The following is a 25,903-nucleotide window of genomic DNA, read 5'->3' on the forward strand; positions in this document are numbered from 1 at the left end:
CCGGTTGGGTCCAACTTTTGGTAAGGTTGGAGGCAAAGCATGTGGGGCTCATGTTAGAGGCAACCTTGCCTCTACACATTGTTGATGCTTTTAGACACAGCCAAGTGACCGATTATTGTGAGATTTTCTAGTCTATTTGTCTTTTTTCCAATTAACCCGTTGATTACTTTTAGGAGTATATAAGTAGCTTATTTTTCAAAATTCATTGAAATGCTGGCTACGCTCATGGCCTGACGGTTCACCAACCGTAAACTCGGCCTACCTAATTAAGACCCTTTGAATGGGAAGCAAATACATTTATGAACTGTACTCCAATGAATTGATAGGCCTTAATTAAGCGGTGGACGATGGAATTAATCGGCGTTGGTCCATGCCGCCGTTCACACTCACACCAGCTTCATACTCTGGAACGTGTTAGGAGGTACTACATCAATTGATTAACGGTGGAAACTTGATAGGATCATGCATGCCTTGTCGAGTCGAGTGATGTCATGACGATGGCATCATGCAGACTGCTTTTAGTCAGGGACTATGGCGGCGTACATGAAATCAACACAAGAGACCCCTCTGTACCCCTCGGTCGACCATGCCCAAGGCGACACGAGGGCGACTCCTTCGTCTGCCGCCGGTCCCTTGATTTCCTCCCTCCCTCCTCGCCGCCACATGAGGCCGACGCTGGAAAAGCCCGTGGCGCAGCCAGGGACTATGGCGGCGGGGCTTGCGCTGCTCCTCCCAATATTGGGCGTAGACCTCAGATCTGGGGCAGCGACCCTCTGGCGAGGTCACCCTCTCCCGTGGCGAGGAGAGAATGGCGGGTTGCAGATCGCCAGAGAGGGTGGCTGATGGCTACCCTACAGGTTGGGGCTGGGCCTTTGTTACCCTGACGACCGACGACGCCGGATTTGGCAGTTGTATCTCGTCCCGACTTGGTGCGTTCCACCCCAGCTGAACGTTGGTCATGCGGAGCGGGTGGGGGGGGTCCAAATCGGGATAAATCCATTGTAGTATAGCCCGAATGCACCGGTTTACTTTTGGAAGACGTCGATCGGTCGGGTCTGCCCTACCTCACACGCTACTCCGTGAAAAACCTAACTGCGGTGGGCGGCGACGGCGCTGTGGGCATTGTGGCCTTCTTGAAGGCATCGTGTGAGAGCATTGTGGTGGTGTGCATCGTGTGGGCTCGTTGGCAGCGGCAAATGGCGTGCCCTGCTCCCTCCAGTGACATCTGCTTCGGGGGAAACCATAGATTTGGGTCTCCCGGATCGGATGACGACGGAGACTTCGGTGCAGTTCTCCCTCTTGGGTTCATTGTTTTGGAGCAGATGCGGAAGGTCCCAGTAGATGGAGCGGTGTTGTATCAACTGCATCAAAGACAGCGGGTCTCGACGGTGTGGCAGAGTGAAGTCCTGGTGTTGGACGTGGGTTGATGGACACGCGCAGGCTGGTGGCGCTGTCTGACATCGAGGTGGTGCCGACATCAGTTGGGTCTAACAAGGTCAATGCGTTGATCACTCCTAGAGATGGGACGGTGGAAGTTGGTCCCAGCTGTCAGCAAATAAAGGACACAGGAGAAAGATGAGAGATAGGATTATCGGCTGGAGATGGGATTTTTTTCCAGTTGGGTCCATCTTAGAGGCTGCTTGGTCACTTCATACACTGCGAACTTTTAGTAAGGTTGGAGGGAAAGCATGTGGGGCCATGTTAGAGGCAACGTTGCCTCTACACATTGTTGATGCCTTTAGACGCTGATACTCGGCTTAGTGTGCTATAAGCCGAGTGACCGATTATTGTGAGATTTTCTAGTCTGTTTATCTTTTTTCTAACTAACCCGTTGATTACTTTTAGGAGTATATAAGTAGATTAAATTTCAAAATTCATTGAATGCTGGCTATGCTCATGGCCATGGCCTGACGGTTCAGCAACCGTAAACTCGGCCTACCTAATCATGACCCTTTGAACGGAAGCGAATAATTATGAACTGTACTACAATGAAGTGGTAGGCCTTATTAATTAAGCAGTGGACGATGGAATTAATCGGCGTGGGTCTATGCCGTTCACACACTCGCACCAGCTTCGCAGTCTGGTAAGACTAGCCACAGTGGGAGTAACTTCAGCAGTAACATCGAGTCCAACTCAGCAATTTTTTTTATGTGGCAATGAGTTAATGAGGAGAGAGGTAGTTGTAGTAGCTAGTTACTGTAACATCATATGTCCCAATGCAATATGAGTCTATAACCTAATAAATGAAGCTCTGCATGTTACCACACTTATGTTACTACCCACTACGAAGGTAGTAACATGGTCTAGAGATATGTGTATGTTACTAGTGTATGTTACTCTTCATTCTGGCTAGTCTAAGTACACTCTGCAACGTGTTAGGTAGTACATGAATTGATCAACGGTGGGAAGTTGATAGGATCATGCATGCCTATTGCCTTGTCGAGTCGAGTGATGTCATGACGATGGCTTTAGTTTCACACATGGTGAAATTAAGGACAAGAGTAGGCTATAAATACATGTGATCAAGCTCCGTGGCATGCAGCAGTGCAACGTACTACGTGTGCAACGAGCTAGCTAGCAGCAAATTAAGATGGCCATGGTGGCCAAGAGGTACACCGTCGCGCTGGTGCTGCTCACCTTCGCCTGCTTGGCCGGCTTGCTGTGATCTCTTCTTCTTCCCGAGCCTCGTCCCATGGCTTCCTTGGATGCCTCTCGGACAAGAGGATCCCGGTGTTCACGCAGGGCTCGGATTCCTTCATGCCGCGGCTCAACGCCTACGTCAGGAACCCAAGGTTCCTGGAGAATACCACCGTGAGGCCTCTCTACTTGGTCATGCCGACGAACGCCGGCCACGTGCAGGACGCCGTTCGCTGCGGCCGCCGGCACAACATGTCCATCCGCGTGCGCAGCGGCGGGCACGACTACGAGGGCCTGTCGTACCGGTCCGTGAACGCCAGCGACTTCGCGGTGCTCGACCTGTCGGAGCTCCGCACCGTGCTCGTCGACAGCCAGACGTCGACGGCGTGGGTGGAGTCCGGCGCGACCCTTGGCGAGCTCTACTATGCCATCGGCAACGTGAGCGACGTGCTGGGGTTCCCGGGCGGCGTGTGCCCGACCGTCGGCGTCGGAGGCCATTTCAGCGGCGGCGGCTTCGGCACGCTGATGCGCAAGCACGGGCTGGCCGTCGACAACGTCGTCGACGCCGAGCTGGTGGTCGCCAATGGGACGGTCCTGAACAGGACCACCATGGGGGAAGACGTCTTTTGGGCCATCCGAGGCGGCGGAGGGAGCTTCGGCGTCGTGCTAAAGTGGCAGGTGGGATTGGTGACCATCCCGGCGACGGTGTCGGTGTTCAAGGAGGCGGTGTCGGGCAGCGAGGGCGCCGTGGACAAGGTCACCAGGTGGCAGAAGGTGGCGCCGGCCCTGCCGGGCGAACTGTACCTCAGGGTGCGCGTCCAGGAAAAGAAGGCCGACTTCCGGGCCTCGTTCCTCGGCGGCTGCGACGACCTCCGGCGGGTGATGAACCGCAGCCTGGGGTTGAACGGCGCCGACTGCAAGGAGATGACCTGGGTCGAGTCCGTGGCCTACATCTGGCTGGGCAGCAACGCGACCCGGGAGGACCTCCTGAGCCGGAACACCTCCAAGTCCGAATCCCCCAACAGCTTCAAGGCGACGACCGACTACGTCCGGCAGGCCATTCCCAGGGACGCGTGGGCCGAGATCTTCGGCAAGCTGGTGTAGCCCAATGCGCAGATCATCTTGCCCCCCTACGGCGGGCAGATGGGCAACGTGTCGGAGGACGCGACGCCGTTCCCGCACCGCAACGGCGTGCTGTACAGCATGCAGTTGTACAACTACTGGCGGGTGGATTCGCCGGACGACGGAGCCGCGGAGATCAAAGTGGGTCAGAGACATGCACCAGTTCATGGCGACGAACGTGAGCTCCAACCCAAGGGAAGCCTACTTCGGCTGCAGGGACCTGGATCTGGGCGACGACTGGGGACGCAAATACTTCAAGGGTAACTACCAGAGGCTCACCGAGGTCAAGGCTAAGGTCGACCCGGCCCGACGACTACTTCCGCAGCGAGCAAAGCATCCCGCTGCCACCACCGAATTATGTGCATCAACTGCACCGGCCGGGGGCTCTTTCCTCCGCCTTCTGAACCACATGCTAGTATTTTTTTATTCTTTTTGCCTACATGCTGGTATCTATCTTTGATTTTGCGTACATGCATGGTGGCTACTCCCAACGAGTGATATAATACGGTTTAGGTCACTATCCTTTAATGACCTAAAACGTCGTGTATTAATTTACAGAGAGAGTGTTGTCTGTATATCACATGCAGGCATTGTAATCTTGAGCAAACTCCGGCCGCCATTGGCGACGGGAGAAGGATGCGGGAATGGAGGGAGGTAGGGGCATGCGTGCGTACCACTCGCGGCAGAACTTCATTGCGCTCATGGCCGCGGCGGCGGCGTTGGGTTCGAGGAGCCAAGCATTTCCGGTGTTTGTCCTAGATCAGTCCCTTCGATTCGGGTTCGGGTCTTCGGCGTCGTGCATGTAAATATTTACTATTTTTTTATACATGGCCCACCTCCCTCTCTCACAATCTGCCTAGGAGCACGTGCTGCAGTCGACTGTTGATCAGTAGCCCGCTTCCTTACTCCCCCCTCCTCTCTCTCCTTCAACTCATCCAAAAATATAATATTTAATGGCTTCCAGCCCGTCTACGTCATCCTATTTTACTTGCACTTAGTCGGCCTCTGCTCGGGTGGCCTTTGTTTAGGCCGCAGCTTCTCATTTACCTTTCAAAATTTGAATCTTAAACAAACACACTGGGTTCATGTTAAGCTTCCCAGAATCGATTCTAAACAATGAATCTTGTCAAAATGTGTATGTATGTATGAACGAGAATTAGAAGATTTATAAACTGTTTGATGGATGTCAGAAGTTTCTTGCAAGTTTACGATTGACCATTTGTGCATTAAGGACATTATGGACATTTCACAACGCTTACGGTTTTTCTACAGCAGGGTAAACCTGTTCATGGACATCCCAGCCCGGAGACCCGCCGGGCTCGGGCTCCACTTTCTCACCCAAAGCTCAGCCTGAAATCCCGAATAAAGTCCGAAATGTACATATAAACATATTTTATTTGAAATATAGGTATAATAAATTAATATAATATTCCAAATATGATTAATTTAATTAAAAATGTCACTATTCATGTACTTCGGGCCGGGCCGGGCTCGAGCTTGAGATTTTTTCTTCGGGCTTTGCCAAGGCCGACCCAAACCCGACACGGCCCGACCAATGATCAGGATTACAACAGGGTAAACAAAGATACAGCTTCAGATTCTCAAAATCCACAGCCACAACTTATTCTCAGAATTTAAGCTACAACTGATTCTCAGGAATCTGTAGCCCAAACAAAGGGGCCTTGGGCTGTTTCCATTTGTTTGTTCCGATTTTGCCCTTTGCTCTCTGACTCATCTCTACTAACTCCATCCGATTTCTTTTCAAAAATTTCCCATGGTTTTTCCCCGCACAAAGCGTTTCCTTTCTCCCTTCGTTCTACCCCTTGATGAATCAAAAACACAGAGATTTGTTCGCCTCCACATAAAGGAATCAAATCATACGGCTAAAACTCTCTATTATTAAAGGTGTGTGCCAAGGTGTCGTCCCTGTCAATCGGGCGCGAAGCCGCCGCGGCCGGTGGTAGGATAGACTATTTCCTGACGGACGGAAGCCCAAAATGCGAGGAAAAAAGTGGAGTAAATAGAAACATACATCAAGTGCATTCCATGTCAAAAGAAAAAGAAGCTTAGGACATGTTTGTTTGGGCTTGTATTTTAGCTTTTGCAACTTTTTGTTTTGGCTTAAAAGTCAAAACAGCTGCTAAATAGCAGAAATCCAATTTGGCTCTTGGGAGCATATGCTCCTGCCTGCCAAAAATACTTTTTGCAAATGTTAATTTTCTTTAAAAAAAATAGATGTGTTTATTGTCACACCCAAATGTGACCTGCAAATCTTTAGTAGGAAAGCTTAAGCTATTTGACCTGTGCGGAAAATAAATTAAACGTCAAATGTTGAACTTTTTTCACCAAGAAACACTACCATCCCGTTCCGCATGAAAATTGTCACGATTGCAGACTAACATGAACATTCCAAAAAAATCAGAATTCTTTTTATCTTTTTTACTATTTGTTTTGAATTTTCTGCTTATCCAAAAGCATATGCTCCCAAGAGCCTTAACGGTCTTCCCCCTAAATAGGGGCTTCTGGCTAGCTAAAGCATAAACCCAAATAAACAAGGTCTAAGTCAAGACCTTTCACCTAATAAAGTCACGCACCAACATGCATAAACCCAAATAAACCCCCTGACATTTTAAGTAATCAACCCGTCGTCCATATTTAAGTCCGCCGAATTATTTTTTCGTTTTAACAGAAAATCTCATCTTTCCCTAATAATAAAGCACATATTGCTTTGTCGTCCGTCGTCGCGACAATTTTGCAAAAAAGCCCCTCTATTTCTGAGCCCGCGATACATGTTTAAGTCACAACCAAACCCTTTTTTTCGTTTTCTGAGAAAACCCCTGACATTTTAGGTAATCAACTCGCCGTCCATATTTAATCCCGCCGAATTGTTTTTCATTTTAACAAAAAACCCCATGTTTCCTTAATAATAAAGCACGTACTGGTTCTGGTCGTCCGTCGTCGGGGCAATTTTGCAAAAAAGCCCCTCTATTTCTGAGCCTGCAGTACATGCTTAAGTCACAACCAAACCGTTTTTTTATTTTTTTCTCAGAAAACCACCTGACGTTTTAGGTAATCAACCCGCCATGTATATTTAAGTCCGCCGAGTTGTTTTCTCGTTTTAACAGAAAACCCCATCTCCGTAGCATCTCCACGTGGGCCTGTTAGTGGCCGTAGGATGCAAATAAACCCGGCGACCACTAATGGGAAGATGGAAGCCTCGGCGATCAATTTCTACCGGTTATTTTGAGTAAATAGCATAAAACTACCACTTTTCGTCCTATGGTTCCAAAAAACCACCACTTTTTTGTTTGTGACTGATACCTACCACTTTTTTCGTCGGTTGTCTCAAAACACCCAAATCGCCTTGTGTTTTACAACTGATCGTGATTATGACAGGTTGGGCCCGCGTGTAAGAGCTCTGATTGTTTGACCGTTAACTGACGTGGCATAAAATCAATCAGGTCCCTGCCAAAAAAATAAAAAGCAATCGGGTCCTATAAATATTTCTAGAAAAAGCAATCGGGTCCTCGCGCACACCACTGCCATGACTGCCGCAGCCGCACAGCAGTCGCCATTGCCGTGTCGCCGCCCTCCAGCCAGCTCCCAGCCGCCGTCCACCTCGCCTCCTTTCCCACCCCACTGGAGCGGCCGCCACGCCGCCACCAGCGAGCTCACCTCCCCCTTTGGCCGGAGCACGGCCTCCCGCATGGTGGTGGAGGGCCGGAGCAGGTGAGGAGGGAGCAGCGCGCGGCGGCGCTGCCTCTGCCGGATCTCGTCGGCCCCGTGGGAGAGGAAGAGGTTGGCGGCGACCCATGGCCCCGGTGAACTGCCTGCTCTCCGCCGCCGCCGCCGCTTGCTTGCCCGCCCCTTCCTCTTCCCCTTCGTCTGTTGATGCCCGCGACCGCTGCTTGCTGCTTCCGCGAACTCGACGTCGTCGACGTGCGGGGGCAGGCGGAGGCCGGCGCCGGCGAGCAGGTAGTGGAGCGCGTCGAGGCCGTGGGGAGGAGGTTGCTGGCGACCGGGCTATGGGGGAGGAGGTTGCCAGCGACGGCCATTGGAGCCGAGCGCTTCGAGCTGCCCCACCCACCTCGAGCGGACGCGAGGAAGAGGGAAGAGAAAGAGACCACGCGACGGGGAGCTCCACGGCGGCAGGCGCCATGGCTGCTGAACGACGAGCTCCTCTCGATCTTGAGCACGGCCACGCGAGGGAGTCGATTGCTTTTCAAAAATATTTACAGGGACCTGATTGCTTTTTTTAATAAGATTGTTAGGAAGAGACACTGACACGTGGGCCTCACATGTCAGTTAACGGTCAAACTGACGGTTCGTTTAGGAGCGGGCCACACCTGTCATAATCGCGATCAGTTGTAAAACACAAGGCGATTTGGGTTTTTTGAGACAACCGACGAAAAAAGTGATAGGTATCAGTCACAAACAAAAAAGTGGTGGTTTTTTGGAACCATAGGACGAAAAGTGATAGTTTTATGCAAATAAACCCGGCAACCACTAATGGGAAGATGGAAGCCTCGGCGATCAATTTCTACCGGTTATTTTGGAAATTCGGTTAGCAAAGATGAAAACCAAAAAAGACATCCCAAAATAGAAAACTGAATATCCGGTTAACCGAGCTTTTCGGTTTGGTAATCGGTTTCTACCGTATTTGCCAAATGTGTCAACGAATCATCTGTGAGGCTGGCTTCCTTTCACCTGCGCTTCTATATAGACTAGCTATCCATCTCCATGTGCGTGGCGGGCCAAGGTGGGACTAAACCACTAGCCTGCAGCGCCTCGTCTTTTTTTTTTTGAGTCTCGCCTGCAGCGCCTCGTATGCACGTACAAATTGACTACTTCAGGCACACAGGAAATGCAATCCACAACAGCTTGCTAGCTTGGGCCTTGCATGCAGGTCGTCGCTCGCCGGCTTGGCCCATGTATTTTGTTTTGTCGCGACTCTTGAACGCACGCGCTCGAGGCTACCTAGCACGGGAAACAGCTCGTTGTTGCACGCGTCCTAGCCTATATTCGGTTTTTCTCTTCGGTTACCATGCTTATACCGAACTGAATGAATCAAGTTCGGTTAGCAGAGATACTAACCGAATTTTTCTGTACTAACATTAAAAACTGAAATTTCAGTTTCAGTGTCGGTTCGGTCTTCGGTTCGTCGGTTTTTATGCCTACCCCTAACAAAGTGTGTTTGTGTGTGTGGGGGGGGGGGGGGGGGGGGCATTGGTCCCCTTGCTCCCATGAAGCTTCGGCACTAAATATTTAAACCAATGAGCATGTATACTTGTATGTAATTATATGGGTTTTAGAAGTTCTCATGGTTATTTTCAGCTATCGTTCCTCTTGATCTGTAGGCCACTCAGGCTACTGGAGGTGGAAGTGGGACTAGACAGTCCATCCCACTTAAACTGCTTTAATGGGCTCCTGTTGCACAAGAAGAAAAATTAAGTGGGCTAGCCCTATTAACCCATTGGGAACCCACATCCCCAACCTGATGATGATGATGATGATGATGCTAGAACTGATGATGATGAATGTAGGTCCAATGTTTTGGTTTTCATGTGAATTCTTCAGCGCAGCTATACATATGAGTAGCACTTAATTTTTGACGATGATCTTCCTTAGTTAAATCCACGGTGGATATTCCCGCAAGTGACATCGAGGAATTCTATTTGTATGTTCATAAGATTGCATAATCCTGATGAGTTATGAGTTAGAAATGGTTATCTTCCCCCATAGAGCTGCCACCGATGATGTATAAGAATTTATTATCTTACGAAGGGAGTTCACTCCTTTGATGATCCAAAAATAAAATCAAGCTGATAAAATGACAAGATTTTCACATTAGATAACCTCTTTTCAAGCAAATAAGCATGGCGCTGTACAAGATATGTAGACACTGCATATGAAAATTTTGGCTTGGGGCCGAAGAACAGAGTGGTCACCTCGTCGACAACTAATATTTTGATTGATCCAAGACTGAAAGCATGCTTCTCAACCATTTGACACAAGCTTGCGACAGTAGCTACAATTATCGCAGGTGGGTCTGCCTGAAAACAGGATGACATTGTTAGCAGGTTGACAGGACATGAGATAAGAGAACACACTACATTAATAACGGCACTATGTATATGTTGAGTACAGAGAAATTATACATGAGTATGCATATATGCGAAGCAAATTTTCCTTCCTAACTGCCTATGTAAAAACAATCTAGTAATTATCATATATGATTAGGTAACATAATAAAGGTTTGCAAAACACACACTGAAACCACAATATTGAAGGCTTGACAAGTTCAGATCTCTTGTGCTCTAGCAAGACGACTAGCTAGCTAGCTATATACAGGAAACTGCAATTTTAGAGCACGATTGTCTGTCTGCAAGCCGATACCAAATACATGTGTCACGCTATCTGATCATCTGATACAAGAATGATGCCTGCAACAGCATGGTTCATTACCTGCTCTGGTAGTATTCAGCTGCTTTTTTTAAACAGAAACCTAGCTTTATTAACATACGGATGCAGCTGGATCACTAGCCACCAGAGAAGATACAATGTCAGGAACAACGTCACGCCAATACAAGGTACCTCGCTCCCAGGGCCATATGGGCACCATGGGTAGCCAGGGCATGCGCCACCGAGTTATGGGCACACATGCACAATAGCACTTTAAAATCAACAAAGCTAGTAAAAAGATGAAATTTTGCCTCCCCAAAGAGAACTCCGGTGCAAGCAGTGTCCAGTTCATTGGAAAGAAGAGCCAAAGCGAGCACTGTCGAGTCCGTTTCAGTGATGATACGCCCAAGCCCAACTTTAGCCACTAGCTAGCTAGTTTAGCTTCATCTGCTCCAAGAAGTTCTTCCCCTCGAGCTTGGTCGCGAAGAAGATCTTCATGAAGCTCTCGAGGTCCAACGTCTTGTAGGCATCGTCTTCATGTCCGGTCATCTCCTTCAGAGGACCTATCATGGTGTCGATGTTTGGGAATTGGAACGCTGCAATCGACAGCCGTTCTTCCTTCGGGTGGACAACAGCCCGGTGCTCGATGCTCCTGTACCTCCCGTTCGTCAAGACCTGTCCTCGTCAAAGCAAAACAAACAACGAAAATGCATTCATTTATTTGGTTGATGATATGCCAGTTCGGCAAAATCTAGCTAGCATATGGCCACACCATACAGTCTCTAACATCTGATCATCGGCAGACAGAAGCACCAAATCGGTGTTCGATTATTGCAACTGCGCGTGCTCACCTCAAACATATCTCCGATGTTGACGACGAAAGCGCCCGAGACGGGCTTGACAGGAAGCCAGCTGCCGTTCCTCTTGATCTGCAGGCCCTGGACATGATTCACTTGGAGGACAAGTGTTAGGAGGTTAGCATCGGAGTGCGGGGACAAGCCAACGACTTTCTCTGCTTGGGCGCATGGTGGGTAGTAGTTTATTCTGACTTTCTGCATTCCACGGATGCATTTGTCAGCGATCGCCTCTCGTTTCAGTCCCAAGTTCTTGGCCATCGTAGCTAAAAGGGAGTCTGATACATCCTTCACCGCACCAGAATATCTATCCAGCGCCGATCTGAATGAGACGACAAAAAAACATCATTCCATTGTAACTAAACTGAAGAAGAGCGTGACAGACACAGGCAGCAAAGAAGAATATCATCGCAATCTAGCTGCATACCTGAAGGTAGCAGGCTGGTCAGGCCAGAACTTGGTGTTCCTCATCTCAGGTGGCTGCGTGTAGAGGAAGAGCATGTCAGCCCAGTCGAGCTTCTGATCCTCAGAGACGACGAACAGTTGACCGTAGCCTTCTAGCTGCCCTTGCTCCTGAGCGAATCGCTTCTTCGTCTCTGCGGGTAGCTGGAAGAATTGCTGGATGTTGGCCTTCATGCTCTCCACCACATCGTCTGGGACACTGTGGTTAACTAACTGCAAACAAACAGGAGAGCAATTCTAGCTACTATCAGGATGATGAGGCGCACATATATAGTATATCAGAGGAAGTCAACTGTCTTTGCATAGCAATAGAGGCCGGTGTGCAATGGAAATTGTGAGCCAAGCCAACGAAAGAACTAACCTGGAAGAAGCCCCAGTCTTGGCAGGCTCTGTGGAGGCGTGCAGACTCCTCGCCACCATGGTCCAGCTCCAGCAGCAGCCTTTGGTGGTCGATGATGGGGATCTGTGCCTCGCCGTCGCCGTCGCCGTCGCCGTCGCTGGTGACCGCTTCTGCTGCCGCCTCTGGCCGGAGATACCTCAGCGGCACATCGTCTCCGCCGGTGGCAGCCACCAAGGCCTGCACACTCGGGACGGGGAGAGATCCCATCTCTTGCCGCTCTTGATAATTGAGATGCTACTGGTTCCCCGAATACTGGAGTCTTCTGTTCTGGCTACCTCATATCTTTTGGCATATAATATGTAAGAGTTATAGACAGATGGTAGCCAACGACACGCATCAACCAGTGATTTAATATATATTCAGAAAATCAGTCCAGCTACAATCATAGAAATAGAAAACTGCCAACTTGCTTGTTCTCTCATTCTTTTATTTTCTGGGGATCAACTTCCATTTTTATCTTATTTTCTGGGAATCAGCCTTTTTCACACTGGACAGAAACTAATTATATACATACAACAGGATCTTGTCCACAACAATTGAATTCTTCAATATGTGCCACCTAAAACCAGAACATGGAAATAACCAAAAGGGAGAGCAATCAGAGATGACAAAATTATTGTTTTTTGTCAATTTAAAAAGTAAGCATACGCATATACAGACACAAAATCAGTAAATGTGCTGTATGAACACCAGCAAGTCAAAGTAATACTCGAATGTTTTATCGTCCAGTCCTCAGTCTTCATCTGTGAATCACCCTATGTTCTATTAGTTCATAATAATCGAATGACCAACTGAAAAACCCATACCAAGAACTGATCTATTTTTGGCCCGCTCAGCTGCTCAAGGAAAGCAGCATGCATACATATAAGATATAAGCTTGCTTCTGTCTGAGGAAAACGGAAACCGCGGGTATTGACTTTTTGGTGGGGGGCAAGTCGGTGTGTTTGCTTGCTTCCATCGATTACCACAATATAAATTGGTGGTTGTGCTTAATAAAATACTTGTACGGATAACTAGAGATTGATCTGCACTTCTTCACCTAATCACAAAGTCCAAGTCAACTGTCCAATATTGCAACAGCTATAATATTCTTCAGAGACAATTTGGCCATGCCTGATTAGAAATACTTGCTTCAGCTAGCAGTAACTCGGCACCAGATAATGTTTTTTTTGGTTTGACGTATAATAATAGGGACAGCTTACAAACCCTTCTGACTTTGCACGTTAACTAACAGAGGGGGCATCTTTTATTTCTGACCACAATATAAACTGATGGTTGTACTTAATAAAATACTCCTACAGGTCTTGATCTGCACTTCTTCAACCAATAGCAATTTTTCAACTAGAAAATTAGCTGGGCCTAAGTAGAAACAAATAACTCTCCAGCTGGTTGTATCAACAGATCATTGTTATTTTAGGGGTTGATGCTCCTGTACCTCCCATTTGAAAAGATCTGCACTCCTCAGCAAAGCAAAACAGACAAAGAAAATCTGGTGTATTCGGTTGATTAATTCTACAAATTCTTAGCGTATGGCACCAGAGGCACTCTGTCATAATATCTGTTCATCAGCAGACAGCAGCATTGAGTTCACGGTTACCTCAAAGATATCCCTAATGTTGACGATGGGAGCGCCCTCGACAGGCCTGACAGGGAACCAGCTGCTGTTCCTCTTGATCTGCAGACTGCCAGGCCTTGGACATGGTTCACCTGGAGGACAAGGGTCAGGAGATCGGCGTCAGAGTTCGGGGAGAAGCCAACGGCTTTGTCTGCCTAGGCGCATCGGGGGTAGTAGTTCATCCTGACAGACTTCACTCCACCGATGCACATGTCTGCAATCACTTCTTGCTTCAGTCCCAAGTTCTCCGCCATCGTGGCTAAAAAGGAATCTGCTACATCCTTCACAGCGCCAGACTATCTATCCAGCGTCGATCTGAGTGAGATTCAAAGTGCAACAACACTTGTAACAGGTTTGCAGTTGGCACTTCAGCCTAGAAATGATGCCTTTTTCTAATAATGTTTTCTACCCAATTTGCCCTCCCAAGTAGGGCAAAAGAATAAAGTACACAATAACAAAGTTCCAATTCATGATACTCCCTCCCGTCCGAAAATACTTGTCGAAGAAATGAATGTATCTAGACATATTTTAGTTCTAGATACATCCACTTTTACCCATTTGTGCGACAAGTATTTTCGGACGGAGGGAGTAGTAATTAAGGTTGAACAGTAACGAGACAGCTACATGTGACTGAAGAATCACGATCACAATAATACCTGAAGTTAGCCGGCTGGTCAGGCCAGAACTTGGTGTTCCTGCTCTCAGGTGGCAGAGTGTAGAGGAAAAGCATGTCAGCCCAGTCGAGCTTCTGATCCTCCGAGACGATAAACAGCAGATCTTAGAGCGTTCCAGCTGCCCTCGCTGCTGCGCCAATCGTTTCTTCGTCTCCGCGGGTAACCCAAAGAATTCTTGGATGCTGGCCTTCATTCCCTCCAACACATCGTCCAGGACACCGTGGTTAATCAGCTGCAAACACAGGCATGGCAACAGAGGTACTGTATGTAGCAAAGGCAGCTGTGAGCAGGGACAGCAGGTACCCAACGGAAAATTGATTCGGTTTATCTTTTCTTTCCTGGGAAGTAACATCACACTGACTGGATACAAAACTGAATCAATAGTACGATGATGCTCATAACCCACTTTGTACTGGATATAAAAAAACAGAGGAATTAACAAACAGTGCATAGGCAAGAACCAGTCTATCAAATTCAAATGTGATGAGAGACATAGGCAGGGGGTTTGTAAATCAAGTGCATGGTCACGAGCAAGTACTGAAACCATAGTTATATGTTTCCACAAGTTCAGCTCTCTTGTGCTCTGACAAGACGGCTAGCTATCGGAAACTAAATTCCAGAGCACGATCGTGGGTTAAGAAGGCCTAAAGGGCACGGGTCGACGGTAGCCTCGGCAGGCAGGAGATGCGAATCGGAATCGTTCACACCCTCCACCGGTTGCCACAGGAGGGGTTGCAGCACACGAAGAACAGAGTCATCCCCTACTCCCCCCCTTTTGCTGTAGCCTGCACATTATCATAAAGATATTTGAAGCCATATGTAGATAGATAGATGCATAGATAGAAGCAAATGAACAAACAGGTTGGCGGCATGGAGCTGGAAGAAGACGGCCGCAGGCGGGGCAGCGGACGGCCTTGGTGCGGGGAAGGTTGGGGTCGGAAGCCACGTCCTGCATGGTCTAGAATCGGTCGATCAATCGATCAACTCGAATGAAGGAAGGCGGGAATGGAGGGAGGGAGGGGCGTGCGTGCAGAACTTCATGGCGCTCATGGCGGCGGCGGAGTTGGGTTCGAGGAGCCAAGCGTTTCTCTGCTCACGGTGTTTCTGTTTGTTTGTTCCGGTTTTGCCCTTTGCTCTTTTTTTTTGGGAAAATTAGAGAGCTTTACTCATTGAAAGCACACTCGGTGCAGTCAGCCAATAGGCTGGTCACCAAGAAGCTAGGGGTATCATCGAGCCAGCTTTCCGTCACATTCAGTGTGCAAACACGCTTCGCACACAGATGCGCCGGAACGTTTTTCGCCGCTCGATTTACATGCCGAATATCAAAAGAAGAAAAAGAAGTACAGAGCTCTCCTATTTCTAACAGTAAAGGAGCCACAATTGAACAAGAATTGTGGCGAGATTGCCAGAACTTCACCAGTTCCAAACAGTCGACTTCCATAATCACATGCTAAAATCCTCGAAGACAAGCAAAGCGGACTCCATCTCGCAGTGACAAGCACTCCATCTGTTGGGAAACGTAGCAATAATTCAAAATTTTCCTACGTGTCACCAAGATCAATCTAGGAGATGCTAGCAACGAGAGAAAGGGAGTGCAACTTCATACCCTTGAAGATCCTCAAACTATCACGTAGTCATCAAAACGTGTATGTCAGATGTTTCGCAATATCTACAGACGGCGCTCGAGGTTCAGCACACCGAGTGGTGCATTAAGGACATAAGCCTTCTGTGCAGCAATGAGGACAATCCTCAGTTTACGGACCCAGTCCGCATAATTGCTACTATCAACTTTCAACTAAATTTTCTCTAGGAACATATCTTAAACAGTAGAACTAAAGCGTAAGCTACGACATAATTTGCAAAGACCTTTTGACTATGTTCATGATAATTAAGTTCATCTAATCAAATTATTTAATGAACTCCCACTCAGATAGACATCCCTCTAGTCATCTAAGTGATACATGATCCGAGTCAACTAGGCCGTGTCCGATCATCACGTGAGACGGACTAGTCATCATCGGTGAACATCTCCATGTTGATCGTATCTACTATACGACTCATGTTCGACCTTTCGGTCTCTTGTGTTCCGAGGCCATGTCTATACATGCTAGGCTCGTCAAGTCAACCTAAGTGTTTCGCATGTGTAAATCTGGCTTACACCCGTTGTATGCGAACGTTAGAATCTATCACACGCGATCATCACGTGGTGCTTCGAAACAACGAACCTTCGCAACGGTGCACAGTTAGGGGGAACACATCTCTTGAAATTTTAGTGAGGGGTCATCTTATTTATGCTACCGTCGTTCTAAGCAAATAAGATGTAAACATGACAAACATCACATGCAAATCATAAAGTGACATGATATGGCCAATATCATCTTGCGCCTTTTGATCTCCATCTTCGAGGCGCGGCATGATCACCTTCGTCACCGGCATGACACCATGATCTCCATCATCATGATCTCCATCATCGTGTCTTCATGAAGTTGTCTCGCCAACTATTACTTCTACTACTATGGCTAACGGTTAGCAATAAAGTAAAATAATTACATGGCGTTTTTCATTGACACGCAGGTCATACAATAAATTAAGACAACTCCTATGGCTCCTGCCGGTTGTCATACTCATCGACATGCAAGTCGTGATTCCTATTACAAGAACATGATCAATATCATACATCACATATATAATTCATCACATCCTTTTGGCCATATCACATCACATAGCATACCCTGCAAAAACAAGTTAGACGTCCTCTAATTGTTGTTGCATGTTTTACGTGACTGCTATGGGTTTCTAGCAAGAACGTTTCTTACCTACGCAAAAGCCACAACGGTGATATGCCAATTGCTATTTACCCTTCATAAGGACCCTCTTTATCGAATCCGATCCGACTAAAGTGGGAGAGACAGACACCCGCTAGCCACCTTATGCATCAAGTGCATGTCAGTCGGTGGAACCTGTCTCACGTAAGAGTACGTGTAAGGTCGGTCCGGGCCGCTTCATCCCACAATGCCGCCAAATCAAGATAAGACTAGTAACGGCAAGCAAATTGAACAAATCATCGCCCACAACTACTTTGTGTTCTACTCGTGCATAGAATCTACGCATAGACCTAGCTCATGATGCCACTGTTGGGGAACGTAGCAATAATTCAAAAAAATTCTACGTGTCACCAAGATCAATCTAGGAGATGCTAGCAACGAGAGAGAGGGAGTGCATCTTCATACCCTTGAAGATCGCTAAGCGGAAGCGTTACAAGAACGCGGTTGATGGAGTCGTACTCCCGGCGATTCAAATCGCGGAAGATCCGATCTAGCGCCGAACGGACGGGCCTCCGCGTTCAACACACGTACAGCCCGGGGACGTCTCCTCCTTCTTGATCCAGCAAGGGGAGAGGAGAAGTTGAGGGAGAACTCCAGCAGCACGACGGCGTGGTGGCAATGGAGCTCATGGTTCTCCGGCAGAGCTTTGCTAAGCACTACGGAGGAGGTGTATGAGGAGGGAGGGCTGCGCCAGGGAAGAGGTGCGGCTGCCCTCCCACCCCTCCACTATATATAGGGGCAAGGGGAGAGGGGGAGGCGCCCTAGGGTTTCCCCTAGGGGGCGGCGGCCAAGCAGATTGGATCTCCCTAGGGAAAATCCTAGGGAGACTTGCCCCCCAAGCCAAGCAGGTGGAGGCTTGCCTCCCAAGCCAGGTGGAGGCGCCCCACCTCCCCAAGTAACGTGGGAAAGGGTGTGGGGGGCGCACCACCCCTTAGTGGGCTGGTTTGCCCTTCCCCTTTGGCCCATGAGGCCCTCCAACACTTGCCGGGGCTCCCGAAACACCTTTCGGTCATGCTAGCCATAGCCTGGTACCCCCGGAACACTTCCGGACTCCAATACCATTCGTCCAATATATCGATCTTCACCGCCGGACCATTCCGGAACTCCTCGTGATGTCCGGGATCTCATTCGGGACTCCGAACAACCTTCGGTAACCACATACTATTTCCCATAACAACTCTAGCGTCACCGAACCTTAAGTGTGTAGACCCTACGGGTTCGGGAACCATGCAGACATGACCGAGACACCTCTCCGGCCAATAACCAATAGCGGGATCTGGATACCCATATTGGCTCCCACATGTTCCACGATGATCTCATCGGATGAACCACGATGTCGGGGATTCAATCAATCCCGTATACAATTCCCTTTGTCAATCGGTATGTTACTTGCCCGAGATTCGATCGTCGGTATCCCAATACCTCGTTCAATCTCGTTACCGGCAAGTCACTTTACTCGTTCTGTAATGCATGATCCCGTGACTAACTACTTAGTCACATTGAGCTCATTATGATGATGCATTACCGAGTGGGCCCAGAGATACCTCTCCGTCATACGGAGTGACAAATCCCAGTCTCGATTCGTGCCAACCCAACAGACACTTTCGGAGATACCTGTAATGCACCTTTATAGCCACCCAGTTACGTTGTGACGTTTGGTACACCCAAAGCATTCCTACGGTATCCGGGAGTTGCACAATCTCATGGTCTAAGGAAATGATACTTGACATTAGAAAAGCTCTTAGCAAACGAACTACACGATCTTGTGCTATGCTTAGGATTGGGTCTTGTCCATCACATCATTCTCCTAATGATGTGATCCCGTTATCAATGACATCCAATGTCCATGGTCAGGAAACCATAACCATCTATTGATCAACGAGCTAGTCAACTAGAGGCTTACTAGGGACATGTTGTGGTCTATGTATTCACACATGTATTACGGTTTCCAGTTAATACAATTATAGCATGAACAATAGACAATTATCATGAACAAGGAAATACAATAATAACCATTTTATTATTGCCTCTAGGGCATATTTCCAACACCATCATCAAGGGATCTGAAACTCCCATGTATGGTCTACACCATGAACCCAGGAGTGCAGAGGATGATCGGGCCACTCCTCCTGCACCGCCCCGGCCTTCATCAAAATTCAGAGCGCCGTCGGTTGTGATCTTGACCGAACCCACATCTGGGGGCCGCCAACCGTAACCCGGTAGAACCAAGGTTTCCTTACGAGGTAATTGGAGGAGGGAGATAGACTCCTTAATATTTCTGATAGTTGCGATAGGGTCTCTCTCCTCATCACCATGTTTTATTCGGTTCCTGGAATGCCAAATTGACCACATGGTAGTAGCACTAGTGTAGAACCAGGCTACAGCACCGGTTCATAAGGGCCTTTAGTGCCGGTTCTGCAACCGGCACTAAAGGGTGGGGACTAAAGGTCCCCCCTCCCTTTAGTACCGGTTATGCACGAACCGCCGCTAAAGGGCCACCACATGGCACGAGCCGGCGCTGGGGGCGGGGAGACCTTTAGTACCGGTTGGTAACATCAACCGGTACTAAAAGGTTTGGGGGGTTTGGGGTTCAGGGTTTCTTTTTCCTTTAATTTTGTGTTTTTCATTTAGTTCTTTTTCGTTTGCTGGTATTTTACGATACTACATATTGTACACGTTATGCATATATATATAAATAGAATTTCTCGCAGAACCGAATGTCTCGCACCAGCATATTCACACATACACATGTACGTATATGTATACAATTTCTCCTACATGGAGGCATTACTGTGGTAGCGGGTAATGGAATTCTCCTCTAGGATCTATGACCTGGTCGAGCAAAAATCCCGCTATTTCCTCTGCAATTGCTCGTACGCGATCCATTGGTAGGAGCTTCTGCCGCACCTCATTGAACTGTTAAGAAAGATATCAATATGCATGTATTAGTTGTGTGACTATATATCGATAATGATGTAAAAATTGTGTATAGTATTCTGGCAAACGTACCCATAGCTGTCTATCAGATGTGCTCCTTTCGGACGTTATCATGCGAATGTTCTCGCAAACGTTGTATACACATAAATCATTCCCCGGCTCCTGCTTCATGGCCTGTACGAGAATAGTGTTCAATCAGATAATAATTAATCAAGCATGATAATTAATGGCATTGAAACTAGAATTAAAGAGATTGCATGGTAGCTAGCTAGCTAGTACTACTTAATTAATTACCGTGGGTCGATACCAATACAGATTTTCTCTGAACGGGTCTGGAACGTCTTTGATGAACTTTTGCCAAGCCCTGTCGGCCCGCCGGCAAAGAATACGAATAAAGGAGTTATTAATTAGTTGATATCAGGACATATATATAATGATTGAAATTACCTGTTGACTATCCCCTTCACGATTGAGTACTCTTTAGGTTTTTTAAGCAGTGAGTCCAGTACTTCAACTTTTCCTTCTTTAACTTTAATGTCTAACAAGATTCAGTGGTACCTGCATGCGCACGTTTGCATGTATAACTTAAGTGGGCATGAACATAACACTCATCAACTAACCCTAAACCCTATACACTTATTAACATCTAGCTAGTAACAAAAACAGAATTTGTAGTACAAGACAGTGTGACTCACTAGAAGTTGTAAGGAAGTAGTATATCTGCATTGGTATTGAGGCGCTTCAAGAACTCTAGCATGTTATTCTCTACTTCTTGTTTATAATATTCATATGACCACGTCTCTTCATTAATGGTATTTGGGCCAATGAACCCAATGCCATAGCGTCCAGCTTTTCTTATTTCGGACATCTTCATCCTGCATAATACCACAGAAAAAAATATAGTGGGGATAATTACAGGTAATGATCAACGAGAGCACTACATCTAGCTTGAGACTTAAATTACAGAAAGAAATGTCACAGCGTCCAGCTTTTCTCATTTCGGACATCTTCATCCTGCATAATACCATAGAAAAGAATATAGTGAGGATAATTATAGGTAATGATCAACGAGAGCACTACAGCCTCTCCCAGTGTGTGCTCCTCGTCACCTCCAGGAATGTCAAGCTCTAGCCTCGAATATTGGTCCACCACCTCATCAACCACGACACGAGCATAGCCGGCTGGAATCGGGTTGCAATGGAAGGTTGCTTCGGGGGGATTTGTATAAGCAACGGTGTCCGCCACCTTCATGGATATGTTCTTCATTTTGAAGTGTAGCTCACAGTTAGTGCTCTCCATGATGTCATCCACAGGGTATCTATCCAGCAATGAGTTGCCCGGGGCGGAACCAACGCTGCTTCTCGGCATGGATGGGACGGTGCTATCCAATGCTGGATCATCCGCTAGCTGCTGCCGCTGCTGAGACCCCCTTTCCTGGCTAAGTGAGTCGATCTGCTGCTGCTGCCGCTGGAATTTGAGTGCCAAGTCCACGTGCGCTGATTCTAGGCCTTGAAGGTGTTCTGCTTCCTGCTTCCTCTGCTCCTCCTCCAGCTTCCTCTTCTTCTCCTCCTCCATCTTCCTTCTTGCACGGCTTCTGTAGTCGGCGTTCCATTCCGAAAAGCCCTCATACCACGGAACAACACCCTTGCCTCGTGTTCTTCCCGGGTGTTCAGGATTTCCCAGGGCGCGCGTAAGCTCGTCGTTCTCTCTGTTGGGCGTGAACACCCCCTTTCGAGCATCTTCTATGGCTTCAAGTAACTTATCTTCGGCTCCTTTTAGACTTGCCTTCTTCGAAACCAGGCCTGTCTTCGGGTCCAACGCCCCCCCCCCCCCCATGCGCATAGAACCAAGTTCTGCACCTGGGGGGCCAGCTCCTAGTAACTGGAGTGACATCTGCATCCAGCATCTCTTGCTCAGACTTATCCCGCTTAGGCACTGCCATCGCGTAGCCACCTGGCCCCAGCCTATGGAACTGATTCTTTTTTGCGGCATTGCCCTTGTTTTTTCTCGATCGTTCCTTAGATAATTCTAATTCCTTGAATTTCATGAAAGTGGGCCAGTGTTCTCTTTGCTTCTCCAGTGTTCCCTTGAATTTTGGAGTCTTCTTTCCTCCTTTGACGTAGTTGGCCCATACAGTTTTCTTGTGGGTGTTGAATGCAATTGCCATCTTCTTAAGAGCTGCGTCCTTGACTTTCTGCACATCTGCATCAGTGAAATGATCTGGTAGGGTGAAATTTTCCATGAGAGATTCCCAAAGTGTTTGTTTTGCTCTGTCGTCGACCCAAGTAACATCTGGACGTTTCTTTGCTGGTTCTTTCCATTCTTGAATGGAGATCGGGAGTTGGTCCTTCACAAGAACTCTGCACTGACGAACGAACTTGTTCGCAATGTTCTTAGGCGCTAGTGGTTCGCCATTAGCTTTGATGGCATCGATGTTGTACTTTACGCCCTCCTTCAACTTTTTGCCGGGACCTCGCACTGTCCTGCTGCCTGTAGAAGCAGATTTGCTCGATCCGGAGGGCTGAAAGAAGAAAGATCGCTTCATTAATATATCTTCAAATCAATTAAAACATGTGATGATCACCAGATGCCTGCTTATATAAATATACCTCGCCGGTCTCTGTTATTTCAACATCAACATTGTCGGCGTCATCATAATCATAATCATAGTTCATGACTTCATCAATTCGGTCGTCGCGATCGAATATCATATCATCACCCTCCCCGGTATTGTTCAGATATTCAGAGCCGTCATAGTCTTCATTCTGATCATCTGGACCGCGAGGGCTGCGTACGATCTCGAACAGGGTCTCTTCTCCCTCTCTGCCGGTATTGTCCGCCATAGCTTTTATTTAACTAATCCAGAAGAAATATGAAACAATTTAGTATTCAAATTACAATGCATGGATGCAATCAATAAGGAAAAACTAAATCATAGTACATAATATGCATCGTCTCGAATAATATATAATCTCGAATACATCGTCTCGAATAATATATAATCTTGAATACATCGTCTCGAATAATATATAATCTTGAATACATCGTCTCTAATAATATATATAATCTCGAATGCATCGTCTCGAATATTATATATCAAATACATCACTAGCTAGCTAGCTAATAAAGATCGAATACTACAGAAGAAGCTAGGCCACTCGCGGTTCCTGAGGCGCGGGCGGTGGACACCCAAAGAGAAGGAAGCATCACAGGATCATATCTCCGGTCATCTGCCCAAAGAACCTGCCAGGTATTGGAGAACCTGACGTCCATAACAGCCATGTAGCGACGGACATGCTCGTCCCCTCCCTGACATGGCGACGCACCACCTCCGGCGGGGCCGGCTCCCTCTGCACCGAATGTGGCCCACGTGAATGCCACCAAAGGAGATCAGGGTCGACGACGGGACCCGGGGCCGGGTTCCTCACCAAGCGGCGCGCCCCTGAAGGTAGCACCTCCCAGTGCTAGCCCGGCGGAGCCCAGTCCCGGACCTGGGTCTCATCGCGAACGGGTCGACGGCGAGGATGCGGGCCGGGCATCGTCGAAAACAAAAACAATATGCAAATGTAACATTTTTAAATTATTGGATTGTGATATCTTATATACAAATTCTAAATTTCTATAACTAAAATTATAAGAAACCGCCTTGCAATGCCGAAGACAAATCTGCGCGCCGGGCTCCTCGTCATTGAAGCCAGGTTCAGGGGCTACTGAGGGAGTCCTGGACTAAGGGGTCCTCGGGCGTCCGGCCTGTTAGCCATGGGTCGGACTGATGGGCTGTGAAGATACGAAGACCGAAGACCGCACCCGTGTCCGGATGGGACTCTCCTTGGCGTGGAAGGCAAGCTTGGCGACCGGATATGTAGATTCTTTTCTCTGTAACCGACCTTGTGTAACCCTAGATCTCCCCGGTGTCTATATAAACCGGAGGACTTAGTCCGGAAAGGAGATATTCATTACCAGTCATACAGGCTAGACTTCTAGGGTTTAGCCATTACGATCTCGTGGTAGATCAACTCTTGTAATACCCATATTCATCTAGATCAATCAAGCAGGAAGTAGGGTATTACCTCCATAGAGAGGGCCCGAACCTGGGTAAACATTGTGTCCCTTGTCTCCTGTTACCATCGACCTTAGACGCACAGTTCGGGACCCCCTACCCGAGATCCGCCGGTTTTGACACCGACATTGGTGCTTTCATTGAGAGTTCCACTGTGCTGTCGACGAAAGGTCCGATGGCCCCTTCAATCGTCGATAGTGACGCCGTCCAAGGAGAAACCTTCCTCCCCGGACAGATCTTTGTGTTTGGTGGCTTCGCACTGCGGGCCAACTCGCTTGGCCACCTGGAGCAAATCGACAGCTACGCCCCTGGCCACCAGGTCAGATTTGGGAGCTTGAACTACGTCGCGGACATCCGTGGAGATTTGATCTTCGCTGGATTCGAGACCGCGGCAACCGCTCCCGGTCACCTCGACGAACATGACCTAAATCTGTCGTCAGACTGCATCCAGGAGATAGCTCATGTGATCACTCCGGCCTTAGATCCAGAGCACACTACGACATCCAAGGACTGGAAGTTCAGCCCCACCATGGAGGCCACAGATTCTCCGGCGTTGGAGCCGCACATGGATTTAACCTCATGCAATACTCATGTCACCGGAACTCCGGACTCCTTTCCGGGTATAAGTTCCGAACCATGTGGGTCCGCGGATACCGAACTTGATCGCTTATCGATCTTTGAGTTCGACGCCGCAGACATCTTCCAGCACTCGCCCTTGGGCGATGTGCTGAACTCATTAAAGAACTTGTCCTTGGTGGGGGACTCACAGCCGAACTATGTACGGTTCGAACTAGGGGTTGATGATGGGGAATTTTGCTTCCCACCCGCCACCCACTCCATAGCCACTGTCGAGGAGTTAACCGACATGCTCGATTACGGCTCCGAGGACATCGTCAGTACAGACGACGATGCCGACAAAGAGCAGGGCCAAAACCCGCCACTCACTGGGCGACGGACGGCCACTTCTTCCTACAACGTATACATGGTGGATACGCCCAAAGAAACTAACAACGATGACAAAGAGGATCCAGTGGAAGATAAACCTCCTGAGACAAAGCCCAGTCGCTGACGTCTGCGGCGCCGCTCTAAGTCACGTCGTACGAAAGACAACAACACTGGCACCGGAGAAAACAATACTCCAGACGACGCCGAAGACAATGAAGACCCTATGGGAGCAACCTCTGAACAGGATGAACAGGCCATACACGAAGACACGGAGGAAAGTAACTATCTTCCGCTCTCCGAGGAGGAGGAAAGCCTCGGCAACGAGGATTTCATCGTGCCCGAGGAACCTCTTGAGCAGGAGCGCTTCAAGCACCGGCTAATAGCCACTGCAAGAAGCCTGAAAAAGAAGCAGCTGCAGCTCCAAGCGGACCAAGATCTGCTCAATGATAGGTGGACCGAAGTCCTGGCCGCCGAAGAACACGGCCTTAGTGGCCCAGCCAAAAGCTACCCGAAGCGTAGATTGCTAACCCAGTTCGATGACGAGGCGCTGGAGCCCGTACCACCATCGCACAACGCAGCAGGCCGACCACAACTTGGTCTGGATAAAGCGGCAACTCAGGCCGAAGACCAGACCACCCCACCTCGCTGTAAAGGCAAGAATAAAATAGCTCAGGGTCATACATACGACCTTCGACATGACTTGGACAGTAGAGCAGGACACGCAAGATCGGTCTACGGATCGCGAAGACGTGCCTCGACACACGACGACGGCTACCTATTCGGACGTGACAAACCTAGCCACGCCCGGGCAGAAAACTGCAAATGGACTCCATCGGAGGTATGCCGCGGTGTGGCCCAGCATAGAGGCGCCGCACACCCAATTTGCTTCACGGACGAAGTAATGGAGCATGAATTTCCAGACGGGTTCAAACCCATGAATATCGAATCATACGACGGAACAAAGGATCCC

General features: G+C 48.3%; 2 protein-coding genes and 1 pseudogene across 2 annotated transcripts; 2 read left to right on the forward strand and 1 right to left on the reverse strand.

The window, feature by feature from the left end:
* The first annotated feature begins 2,573 nt into the window (after nt 1–2,573).
* On the forward strand, nt 2,574–3,758 carry LOC141021106 (berberine bridge enzyme-like Cyn d 4). Its single transcript, XM_073496033.1, has one exon. The coding sequence runs from the start codon at nt 2,758–2,760 to the stop codon at nt 3,739–3,741; it is 984 nt and encodes a 327-aa protein (XP_073352134.1). The 5' UTR covers nt 2,574–2,757; the 3' UTR covers nt 3,742–3,758.
* On the forward strand, nt 3,745–4,585 carry LOC109766871 (monolignol oxidoreductase AtBBE-like 15; annotated as a pseudogene).
* Nucleotides 4,586–10,035: 5,450 nt separating this feature from the next.
* On the reverse strand, nt 10,036–12,161 carry LOC109766859 (2-oxoglutarate-dependent dioxygenase 11). The gene is made up of 4 exons (XM_020325617.4): nt 11,839–12,161; nt 11,443–11,690; nt 11,013–11,337; nt 10,036–10,836 (listed from the first exon to the last, which is right to left on the reverse strand). Exons 1-4 carry the CDS (start codon nt 12,082–12,084, stop codon nt 10,594–10,596), a joined length of 1,062 nt encoding a protein of 353 aa, XP_020181206.1. The 5' UTR covers nt 12,085–12,161; the 3' UTR covers nt 10,036–10,593.
* Nucleotides 12,162–25,903: the final 13,742 nt, after the last annotated feature.

Source organism: Aegilops tauschii, chromosome 3, assembly GCF_002575655.3.
Source record: "Aegilops tauschii subsp. strangulata cultivar AL8/78 chromosome 3, Aet v6.0, whole genome shotgun sequence".
In the NCBI taxonomy this organism is placed as follows: Eukaryota; Viridiplantae; Streptophyta; class Magnoliopsida; order Poales; family Poaceae; genus Aegilops; species Aegilops tauschii.